This window comes from Perissodus microlepis, chromosome 9, assembly GCF_051167445.1.
Source record: "Perissodus microlepis isolate ML-2025 ecotype Zambia chromosome 9, ASM5116744v1, whole genome shotgun sequence".
In the NCBI taxonomy this organism is placed as follows: Eukaryota; Metazoa; Chordata; class Actinopteri; order Cichliformes; family Cichlidae; genus Perissodus; species Perissodus microlepis.
The window spans coordinates 32,408,995-32,421,746 of record NC_140469.1 but is presented as its reverse complement, the minus strand read 5'-3'; the positions used below and the strand labels follow the sequence as shown (position 1 = coordinate 32,421,746).

The 12,752-nt window shown below is 44.0% G+C and overlaps 1 protein-coding gene across 6 annotated transcripts in view; it reads left to right on the top strand.

Moving 5' to 3' along the window:
* The window catches only part of LOC146380888 (NACHT, LRR and PYD domains-containing protein 12-like), an 80,611-nt gene that overhangs the window by 27,035 nt on the left and 40,824 nt on the right, over positions 1 to 12,752 (top strand). For all 6 annotated transcript variants that reach the window (XM_084940257.1, XM_084940258.1, XM_084940259.1 and 3 more), the window contains one exon: positions 9,908 to 10,084. In XM_084940257.1, the coding sequence (XP_084796383.1) occupies positions 9,908 to 10,084 (177 nt within the window). The remainder of the gene's footprint in view (positions 1 to 9,907; positions 10,085 to 12,752) is intronic.

The window sequence follows — 12,752 nt, the reverse complement described above, 5'->3', positions numbered from 1 at the left end:
TGCAACACTGAAAGAACATCATCCATAAATATTGAGTAATAACTGGACTCTCATACAGCGAGACTCAAATGCCTTTAAACATCAGCTCATCCTGCTGATCCAAGTCCAACACTGAGTTTGTAAAAACATGTTTGTCAATCATTTTGTTTGGTTTCTGAGGGAAATGATTCAATAACTTGCTGCTAATACACAACATTTCATCATATTTCCTCATAACCCTCTTTTGTCTGACCATTTGATCCCATTTGAATTTGCAATAAAGGATCCACAGAGTTTGGTGACAATAATGACAGTAGATGTTTGTGTGAAAGTGCTGGAAGCAAATGAGTGTGTGATGTTCTATCAGTGTTGCACTTTGTAGACGCTCCCTGAGCACTGGTCTCACAGCCAGCTGCACATAGAGACCAGTGTTGTTAGTCCAGGTCAGAAGATGACTTGTTGGAATGAAAGTGAGCTTGTAGTTTGTCTGCTTTAATAATGTGACTGGAAAAAGGTGTTGGACTTCAAATATGTCCATTTCTTTCACACTTCACCTTTAAAAGTGAAGCCATGTGGTTCCTGGAAGGAAAAACACGACTTTTTCAAGTCTTTGTCCTGTTTTTATGAGAAATGTACGACTTTAATGTGAAACATTCAGAGTTTTTTCTCTTGTTGTGTTTGTTTGAAGCTGCTTCCTGTTGGCTTCAGCTGGTTGGAGTTTCGATTTTCTAAATCAGCATACCTTATTAATCCTTAGGGAAATGATGTGGGTTACAGTTGCTCCAGTACAGTAACATTTTCAAAAACAAACCAGACTATTTATCAATAAAATAAGATATGAGGAATAGCATAATATATACAACTCACCAAGTAATAAATATTCAGAGTTGACAGATGTGATTATAATTAAATATGAAGTATAGTGACTGCAATATTACAGAGTAAAAAAGAGCGTGTGTAAAAAGGGTGTAACTATTGCAGTGTTTACAGTGTGTTAGATGGAGGAGTTGTACAGGGAGATGGCCACAGGCAGGAATTATTTCCTGTGTCGTTCCGAGCTGCTTTTTGGTAATCTCAGTCTCTCACTGAATGTGCTTCTGTGAGTAACCTCAAACAATAGAGACAACTCTGGCCCTTCCTGTAAAATGCTGTGGTGTTTTTAACCCAGTCCAGTTTATTGTCTATGTTTACTCCAAGGTATTTATAGTCATCCACAATGTCCACATTGACCCTGTGGATTGAAACAGGGGTTAAGGGTTTCCTGGTCTTCCTAAAATCCAGAATCAACTCCTTGGTCTTTGTTAGGTCTGTACTTGCAGGCCCCACTGGTTCAGAGACTTATCACCATGAACAAAGCAAGACAAACAGCGGCGATCGATCCATTTCAACTTGCAATGGAAGCCTGGTTGACTCTTGGACCTGAAACCTCCTCACCTTATCCCAGACACTTCAAAGAGCCAGCCTTCCCTGCAGCCTTTTTATTCTGTTAACACAAGCACCACCCGTTGTAACACCCATATGATCATAAAAGTTAAAGGCACTGTGCATGTGTGCATGCACGTGCGAGTGTGTGTGTGTGTGTGTGTGTGTGTGTGTGACTTCCTGGTTACAACCATTTTAACAACATCTCTGGTCATAAAGAGGGTCATCTCACCCCACCCCTGTATACAGTTTAACCCCTTTAAAAGTCCACAATATACAAACACAGGTGAGCCCATAAATGGCAGGAAGCAAACATTCCTTACCTAATAAGGAAACCAGAACCTTACATAGAATGTCTGCAGTTAAACACTATAACCTCCTCCTCCATTCTACATGTAGGGGAGGAGAATAGAAACAGAAGAATGTTCAATCCAATTCAATTTTATTTATATAGCGCCAAATCACAACAAAAGTCAGCTCAAGGCGCTTCATAGGTACAGAGAAAAACCCAACAATCATATGACCCCTATGAGCAAGCACTTTGGCGACAGTGGGAAGGAAAAACTCCCTTTTAACAGGAAGAAACCTCCAGCAGAACCAAGCTCAGGGAGGGGCGGGGCCATCTGCTGTGATTGGTTGGGGTGCGAGAAGGACGACAGGATAAAGACATGCTGTGGAAGAGAGACAGAGGTTAATAACAGATATGATTCAATGCAGAGAGGTCTGTTAACACAGTGAGTGAGAAAGGTGACTGGAAAGGAAAAACTGAAGGCATCATGGGAATCCCCCAGCAGCCTACGTCTATTGCAACATTACTAAGGGAGGATTCAGGGTCACCTGGTCCAGCCCTAACTATATGCTTCAGCTAAAAGGAAAGTTTTAAGCCTAATCTTGAAAGTAGAGATAGTTTCTGTCTCCCGAATCCAAACTGGAAGCTGGTTCCACAGAAGAGGGGCCTGAAAACTGAAGGCTCTGCCTCCCATTCTACTTTTAAATACTCTAGGAACAACAAGTAGGCCTGCAGAGCGAGAGCGAAGTGCTCTAATAGGGTGATATGGTACTACAAGGTCATTAAGATAAGATGGGGCCTGATTATTTAAGACCTTGTATGTGAGGAGCAGGATTTTGAATTCAATTCTGGACTTAACAGGAAGCCAATGAAGGGAAGCCAAAACAGGAGAAATCTGCTCTCTCTTTCTAGTCCCTGTCAGGACTCTTGCTGCAGCATTTTGGATTAACTGAAGGCTTTTCAGTGAGTTTTTAGGACTTCCTGATAATAATAAATAACAGTAGTCCAGCCTGGAAGTAATAAATGCATGAACTAGTTTTTCAGCGTCACTAAGAGACAGGATATTTCTGACTTTAGAGATGTCTGTGAATGTTCTCAGTCATCCAGGTCATCGTAGTCAAAGGAGCTTGCAAAGAAAAGCGTCTGGACTTCTTTAAGTTGCTTGAAGACGTTTCACCTCTCATCCGAGAAGCTTCTTCAGTTCTAAGGTCAAATGGTGGGGAGTCCCAGATTTAAGCCCAGTGGGAGTATTCCCCCAAAGAGGGACAAAAGGACCACCTGATGATCCTCTAAAGACAACGCAGGAAATTTCACACCTTGCTTTCAAAAACACACACTCCTCATTCTGAACCTACACAACCCAGAGAAGAAAACACACCTGAAAACAGTCAGGAGAAATGGGTAAAGAACCTTTCAGACCAGAATCTCACTGAACCTGAAAAGAGAGTATTAGCCAAAGGACTCAATTCTGCCATTTCTCCGCAACAGTTTCCCATAGTGGACCTCATCACAGCCACAGAATCTGCCATACGGATTAATAAATTATCACAGACAGAAGCAGAGCAAATCAGGATGAAAGTCTCAGCCACCCTCTCCAGTGCCAAAGTCCCTCCGTCCAACCTCACAATACAGGAAAAGAAGGCCGTCGCTTCCCTGACCAAAGACCACAACATCACTATATTACCAGCTGATAAGGGAAGATGCACCGTGGTCCTGAACACAACAGATTACCACACAAAGATCACTACTCTCCTCAGTGACAACAATACCTACGAAGCCTTAAAGCGAGACCCCACAAGCAGCTACAAAAAGAAAGTTATAGCTTGCCTTCAGGACCTTGAAAAGGACAAAATCATTGACCGCCTTACATATCACCGCCTTTATCCAGGGGATGCCCTACCCTGCATTTACGGACTTCCTAAAATCCACAAGGAAGGTGTCTGTGTCCCACTCAGACCCATAGTCAGCAGCATAAACTCAGCCACTTATAACGCTGCAAAACACCTTGCTATCATCCTTGCACCTCTTGTGGGGAACACCCCACACCACATCAAGAACTCCACCGACTTCACCGACAAGGTCCAGATGAAACCATGGTGTCCTTTGATGCAGTCTCTCTCTTCACTTGCATACCCACCACGGAGACTGTCAGAAAACGACTACAAGAAGACAGCTCCTTGGAAGACAGGACCAACTTCACACCCGATCAGATTTGCACACTGTTAGACCTCTGCCTCACCACAACATACTTCAAATACAACGAAGGCTTTGTTGCGGATTCAAATATCGAGGAGGGATACAGGAGGGATCCAAATAACAACACTGGTCCAGGAGGGTTGGGTCAAACAATGATTTTAATGAACACACGCGTGGGGAGATGAATACTGCACACAGTCAGCATCGATCTCCGCCCAAAAATACACAAGCAGTTGTTTTTAATAACATCAGGGTTGGATGCCCCCTCTTGCGTCAGAGCAGATACAATACATGCATAAGTTTCAAAACCACAAATGTTCTGTTGACGACTTGTGACACATTTAAAAAGAACATTCTCTCGTCTCCAGGCCAGGTGCATCCTATAGCTGCCTTACTCTGCTTATCTTCTGGAACATCACGTCCTACAGCAAACTTGTCACTTCTGCAGACACAATCTCAGTTGCAAGCTTGCAAACTATTATTTGAACTCTTACCTAAACATAAGTCTAACTACTGTGTATGTGTGTGTGTGTGTCTGTGTCTCGACCTCACTCGAACTCTGTCTTGTGAGAAGAGAGGCCAATTCTCATGTGCATAATAATCTAACTGAAACTATATATGTAATATGTTGAATAAATGTTTTAATCAAGAACCACTACTAAAAGCTTAATAAAAAGATATAAATGAATAAAAGATAATAATGAATAGCCTGGTTATTCAAATAGCATCATCCAAACAGCTCCTCAAAATAACACCCAAAAAATGCACACTTTACAAAGGAAACAAAGACATTTCAGAAGTATACTTCATGACTTATTCTCAGTCATCTGTTACCAAGCAAACTCAAACGCAGCAGGTTGCTGAATACACTCAGGCCTTTGCTCAGCTACTATTTTACTGAAGATTTACCTTCTAAGCTCCACGTCACTTACACTCTGCTTAGTTTCACTTTCTGGGTGCAAAAGCACGCTCTGCAAAAGCATGCAGTTTCCTGTCAAGACTTTCGGCACAGACTATACTCAGAGTTGAGCCTTTCTTATATAACCCAATATAATCAGCATATAAGCATTTAAGATTATAGATTTAAACTCAACAGTTTAAAGTGGTTATAACTGCACCTATAATAAAGGCTAATTGGGTTCCCATATGTTTAAACATCTGAATGCAATATCAATGCTGTAGATTATGTTATTAATGCAATGGTAATGATGATGATTATGAATAGTAGCAGTAAAATATTTGGCTCATATCAACAGCTTCTACAGACAAAAACATGGCTGTGCCATGGGCTCCCCCGTGTCACCTATTGTAGCCAACCTTTACATGGAGGAAGTGGAAAGGAACATCAAGTTCACCAGGGAAGACACAAAGGATAACTGTTTGCCTTTCCTGGACTGCACTGTGCACATTGAAAAAAATGGCAACCTCAACATCGAAGTTTACCGGAAGCCCACACACACGGACCAGTACCTCCTCTTTGACTCCCATCACCCTCTGGAACACAAACTTGGAGTAATTAGGACCCTACACCACCGGGCAGAACATGTTCCCTCTAAGCCTGAAGGGAAAAAGAAGGAACACACACATGTAAAGGAAGCACTCAAAACGTGCGGCTATCCTAAATGGGCGTTTATAAAGTCAGCAAAGAGGCACAGAAAAGAAGATCAGACACCAGCGAGGGAGGATAAGAAGGACAGACGCAACAACATTGTCATCCCCTATGTAGCCGGTGTATCAGAGAAACTCAGGAGAGTTTTCTCCAAGCATGACATCCCGGTGCATTTCAGACCCAGCAACACGCTCAGACAAAAACTGGTTCCCAAAGACAAAACTCCAAAACACAAACTTAACAATGTGGTGTATGCTGTACAGTGCAGCGAGGAATGCCCAGACCTCTACATTGGAGAGACCAAACAGCCACTTCACAAGCGCATGGCACAACACAGAAGAGCCACCTCCACAGGACAAGACTCAGCAGGCCATCTGCATCTAAAGGTCAAAGGTCACTCTTTCAGGATGCCAATGTTCACATTTTGGACAGAGAGGACAGATGGTTTGAAAGAGGAGTGAAAGAAGCCATCTATGTCCACTGTGAGCGACCATCTTTGAACAGAGGCGGGGGTTTACGACACCAACTGTCTGCCATCTATAATCCAGTTTTGAGTTCCCTCCCCAGATGCCTTAACGCCCACTCACATCCTGGGCCATCTGACCTCAGGACATCACATGATAAGGTGGGGCCAGGTTTCACAATGAGCTCACCTGAAACTCTGGCTGATTGGGACCCACACCCGTTTTCACACCTTGGCTCAGGCGATTAGAGGATCATCAGGGGGTCCTTTGTCCCTCTGTGGGGGACACTCCCACTAGGTTTAAATCTGGGACTCTCCAACATTTGACCTTAGAACTGAAGAAGCTTCTCGGATGAGAGGTGAAACGTCTTCAAGTAACTTAAAGAAGTCCAGACGCTTTTCTTTGCAAGCTCCTTTGACTAACTTTAGAGATGTTGCACAAATGGAAGAAAGCAGTCTTACATATTTGTTTAATATGTGCGTTGAAGGACATGTCCTGGTCAAAAATGACTCCAAGGTTCCTCACAGTGTTACTGGAGGCCAAGGTAATGCCATCCAGAGTATGAATCTGGTTAGATACCATATTTCTAAGATTTTCAGGGCCGAGTACGATAACCTCAGTTTGATCTGAATTAAGAAGCAGAAAGTTAGCGGCCATCCAGGTCTTTATGTCTTTAAGACATTCCTGCAGTTTAACTCATTGGTGTGTGTTATCTGGCTTCATGGACAGATAGAGCTGGGTGTCATCTGCATAGCAGTGTAAATGTATGCTATGTCTTCTAATGATGCTGCCTAAGGGAAGCATGTATAATGTAAACAGAATTGGTCCTAGCACTGAACCCTGTGGAACTCCATAATTAACCTCAGTGTGTGAAGAGGACTCTCCATTTACATGCACAAACTGGAGTCTATTAGATAGATATGATACAAACCACTGTAGCACAGTACCTGTAATACCTGCAGCATGTTCTAATCGCTCTAATAGGATATTATGGTCGACAGTATCGAACACTGCACTGAGGTCTAGCAGGACAAGCACAGAGATGAGTCCACTGTCAGAGGCCATAAGAAGATCATTTGTAACCTTCACTAAAGCTGTTTCTGTGCTGTGATGAGCTCTGAAACCTGACTGAAACTCTTCAATAAGCCTCTGCAGATGATCTGTTAGCTGTTTGACAACTACTCTTTCAAGGATGTTTGATATAAAGGAAGGTTGGAGATTGGCCTATAATTAGCTAAGACTGCTGGGTCTAGAGATGCTTTTTGAGTAAAGGTTTAACTACAGCCAGCTTGAAGGCCTGTGGTACATAGCTGATTATTAGAGATAGGTTGATCATATTTAAGATCGAAGAATTAATTAATGGCAGGACTTCTTTGAGCAGTTTTGTAGGAATGGGGTCTAAAAGACACGTTGATGGTTTGGAGGAAGTAATTATTGAAGTTAACTCAGAAAGATCAGTTGGAGAAAAAGAGTCTAACTAATGCAGTTTAAACTGCATGTCTCTGATCATGCAGTTTAAACAAGGTCCACAACTTAAAGCGCAATAATGACAACATTTAACAATTCACTCTAACAGTCTTTGCCACGTTGAGCTGCAAATGATTCTTCTCACACCACATGACAAAGGAGTCGACCACACCCCGGTACTCTGTTTCATCATCCCTGCTGATGCATCCAACCACCACAGAGTCATCAGAAAACTTCTGGAGATGGCAGGTCTCTGTGCAGTGGCTGAAGTCTGTGGTGTAGAGGGTGAAGAGGAAGGGGGAGAGGACAGTCTCCTGTGGTGCCCCTGTGTTGCTGATTACCTCATCAGACACACAATGTGGAAGACACACATATTGTGGGGAGCACACCAACAAAAAATGATGGCAGAGAACTCGATATGAGCTCGTCTCACCGCTGCTATCCAAGCCTGACGTCTTCGTTTGGTAACATACATGAGATCCCTCACGTTGCTTCCAGGACGGGAAACGATAAAAAGAGAGCCCATTTTCCAGCTTATTCCTTTTCCGATCGTGTGATCTAACATTGCAACTGACAACTGTCGGGATGAAATATTATTTTACTGTTACTATTTATAATCATTATTATTACTGTTGCATCACTTATGATTTATCATTATCATTTCATTGACACATTTATTGAAACTGTTGATGTTACATTAAAGTCTGTATTTCAGGTGTTAGCATAAGCACATAATAATCTTTCATTGCAGGTGCAACTGTAATCATGTTATACACATATTGCTAATTAGAGAGTTGAAGCTAGGTCAAGTTAATTAATGGTTTGAAGCTACGGGCAGCGCGGTGTCTGGCCGATCTATGGAGCCAAGCACAGCTATTGAAAGGTTGCCTACATGTTTACAGTACAATTTACCACATATTATACATGTTGACTAGAGATGGAATAAAGGCTGGTGTGTGTGCTCAGCAGCCTGCTGCACTGAAGTTTGCCTGGTAACAGATGACTCAAACGGAGTCAAGAAGTATACATCTAAAATGTCTTTGTTTGTTGAGTGAGGTCATGTACAGCAAGTACGAGCCACAGCTGATGTTTCCGTGTGCTTTCGCTCCTGTAGCCCTTTGTTTGGCCTGCTAACATCGCGGCTCGACCAAAAATCGTGACCACGCCCCCTCCCGTGACATCACGCTCCAAAGCCCTATTGTCCTTAGCCTCTCTTATCTTGTCCTTTAGTAACACCTGGACCTTCCTCACCTCACTTTATTGCCCCCTCTGAAAGCCCTCTTCTTGTTGTGGAGGAGGGCTTTGATGTCCTTAGTCACCCACGGCTTGTTGTTTGGGTAACAATGAACAGTCTGAGCTGGAACAATGGAGTCGGTGCAGAAAGTTATGTAGTCTGTGATACACTCAGTAAGCCCATTGATGTCCTCGGCGTGAGGCTCACAGAGTGTTTCCCAGTCGGTCACCTCGAAACAGCCCTGTAGTTCCACTAAGGCCTCCTCTGACCACCTCCTAACGCTCCTCGTGGTCACAGGTTCCCTCCTCACAATTGGCACATAGCGGGGGGTTACTCAGGTTGTGATCTGACCTTCCAAGTGGGGGGAGGGAGGAGGAGCTGTATGCATCCTTGACATTAGCATACAGTAGGTCTAAGATTCTCTCCCCTGGTGGGACAGTCCACATATTGTTTGAATGTTGGTAGTGTATTGTCCAGTGATACATGGTTGAAGTCACCCGAGATCACAATAAAGGCACTCGGGTGCTGAGTCTGTAACCGGGTTATGGCAGAGTGGGTAGTGTCACATGCAGCTGTGGGGTTAGCAGGGGGAGGAACATAAACAGCCACCAAGATGACGTGAGAGAATTCCCTGGGTAAATAATACGGCCTGAGTCCAACAGCACACAGTTCAATGTCCGGGCAACAAATCCTTTCTTTGATTGTTATGTTGGCAGGGTTACACCACCGGTTGTTAACTAAAACAGCAAGCCCACCTCCTTTCTGCTTACCGCTAGCGATGCTGTCCCTGTCCGCCCGAACAGTGTGGAAGCCTTCCACGGAAGCATTCTTGTCGGGAATGTCCTGGTGCATCCATGATTCAGTGAAACACATCAGGCTACACTCTCGGTATTCCCTCTGACTCCGTACCAGTGCTGAGAGCTCGTCGATTTTATCCGATAACGATCGCACATTTCCCATTACGATAGACGGCAGACACGGTTTATACCTCCTCCTCGCTTCGAGCCTCCGCTGTCTCACCGTCTCCTTCTTTCTTCTCTTCTGTCCTTGACCTCTGCATCCCTGATGTGTTTTCCTCCAGATTTCAGCTGGTACATCTGTGGGCGTGACCCATGCGGCAGCTGGCATCAGGGCGATCAGCTAAACTTCTACATTCTGAACCTTCTTCAGCTCTGAACAGATGATGAAACACTGAATGATTTCAAGCACTTTGTCTAATAAACTTACATCTTTCATTCTTTATACAGATTGGTGAACTGTGGTTTGTCAGAGATCAGCTGTGATTATCTGGCAGCAGCACTGAAGTCCAACCCCTCCCATCTGAGACAGCTGGACCTGAGCCTGAACAACAACCTGCAGGATCCAGGAGTGAAGCATCTGTGTGGTTTCCTGGAGAGTCCAGGATGTAAACTTGAAACTCTGGGGTCAGTCAGCATGTTTTAGTTGTGCTGAGATGAATATGATGTGAAAGTTGTGCTGACACTAAACTGCAGACATCAGGCTGATATTATACTGATCCACACTGAGGATCTTCATGGTAAAGTCTGTTTTCTTCTTCTCTGGTTTAGTCCATTGACTGCAGCAGAACAATGTTCACATTTCAAACAGTGAGACTCAACGTATGGCCCGCGGCCCACACGCGGCCTGCCCACCTTTCCTGATTCAGAGAGAGGGGACCCTGATTAACTGTGTAGCTTCTTCCTCACAGTTCTAAGTATCAGACACAACAATGAATAATCCACAGCTGACTGTCTTTAGCAGGTCAAAGGTCACGGCACACAGCACTCTGTGAAACAGTTTGGAGCAGGAATTCTTGCACATTTACAAACTGACACTGCTGCACGGCATGCTGGGTAATGCTAGCTGCTCAGGTATGGGCGTGCTAACGGCTGTGAGGCTCCGTGGCTGCAGAACTCTGAAGAAGAGAAAAGAGAGGTGGAGGATGAAGAAAAGAGGCGGAGATGAAGCAGAAGTTCAGCTCCAGAGAGGAGCCGTGTCTGTGTGGGCGGGGCTCAGGCAGCTCCGCCCACACAGTGACAGTGAAGCAGGTGAAGAGTAATAACTGAAGACAGCAGACAGGATTTGATAAGCTGATGTACAAACATGTAGAATGACGGTGGCAGCTACAGAAACAGGTCCATACAGACTGAAGCGTGTCTCCTTTGCATCTTCCTTATTTGATACTGAGAGTTTCCAGAAGAGCAAACATCAAACACGCCTCCAAACATGTGACGAGTCAGACTGACATCATTTCTACAGAGAACAGTGTGAGCTCTCAGCAGGTCACTTCAATAAGAAGGACAAACAGTGCAGCAGGAATGACTAAACCCACTAACAGTCTGATATCCCCGTGTTCCTGTTGTTCTACAGCATCATCATTAATGCTGCTCCATCACTGCAGCTGACCAATCAGCTTCTGTCACGTCATGTGACGCTCTGTGACTCAGACTGGAGAAAATGCTAAATGGCTAACCTGAAGCTAACCTGAGAAACAGTCAAAGTACTGATGATTCCTACAAAGTGTGTGTGTTCAGAATGAGATGAAGAATGAAACCATGGAGGAGCGGGCCGTGGCTGCTCTCACACACGTTTGCTGCAGGGGCGGAGCTACTGAAATGTTCTTAGGGGGCAAAATCAAAGCTGTTATTGTTGACACATATGCAGCTGTTACATCCTGTAATATGCATTAAATATGGTTCAAATGCATTAAATATACATGTTTCATATAAATATAGTCTACAACTGTGTTTTCTTCAGCCCACATAATGAAACAGTTCAGTCAGATGAAGACAGAAGGCCTTTTCCACATCCCTCTGCTCAGTGTTAAAGTGCTGATGATGTTCAAGCTCAGGCAGCAGGAGGGATTTCTAAGCATCCTTCACTGATCCACAACAAAGGTCCAGAGTTTGATCCCTCCTAGTAGGACAGGAAACATACTGATAAGAGTTTCAAAGTGTCTTTGTAAGCAGTGTTACGGATTCAAATATTGGGGATGGATACAAGAGGAAAAACCACAATAACAACACTGGTCCGGCCGGGTTGAGTCAAACGATGATTTTAATGATCACACGCGTGGGAGATGGACACCGTACGCAGACAGCATCAGATCTCAAAATGGTGGAGCATTGATCAAACTCTTATAGCCTCTAGTGGCCCCCACCTAATCATAAAAGCCTAAACATTCACATTCTTTCTCTCACACAGTGTCTAAGCTACAACCTTGGCTCCCTGTTTATCTGCTCCTGCTGAGATGGGGCAGAAAACTCCAGTATGTTCTGTTCTCTTCTAATCAGACAAATAAGGCGATGACTTTCTGCAAACAGTATTTCTCATAACTCAGCAGTATAATGCATCATATAACAATATCATTCATTCACAATAAATCAGCAGTCTAATGTAATGCAACTCAGCTTAACAAATGCAATAGTTATCACCTTCTTCTAATTCAGGAGAATAATGCAAACTAAAACTACATAATAATTCACCATCTTTAATTAAGGGTCTAACATGGCATAAAATAATATTATAATCTGACACTCCCCTACTCCCCTGGACTACAGGGTGTAGGTGTGCTCTTTATTCTAAAGAGCACACCTACACCCTGTAGTCCAGTGTGGCCGGGTTCATTTCTTCTCACCCCTGAGGCCCTTTGTCCCCCTGTTGGACGAACCATATGTGAGATGACCTCTGTGTTTGCGCAGTCCAGGTGCAAGAAGAACTATTATTCCAACAGTAGCAGGTACAGATGACACTCCCCAGTTCTCCCACAGCTTTATTTTGGTGCTACCTTATACCCTTCAGACGTACTCAGACTAGAACCTCTGTCCGAGGAGCTTTTAGCCTTTATTTTATTGCTGCAGCCACCAGTGTCTTCCAGTTGGGTGATCCTCTGCTCTTCTTTCTTTAACCTCAGGGGTTAGACAACCCTTCAGTCGTTGCACAGATCAGGGGATTATTCTGCCCCGATGTCAAACAACAATCTGTGTATCCTCGGGTCCTGTGTATCCCGTGTATTCCCCAGAAAAAGGAACAGGAACGTGTCCCCCTTTTGCCCAAGAGCCTCTCGAACCTCGTTGGTCTGGTGTTCCTGGA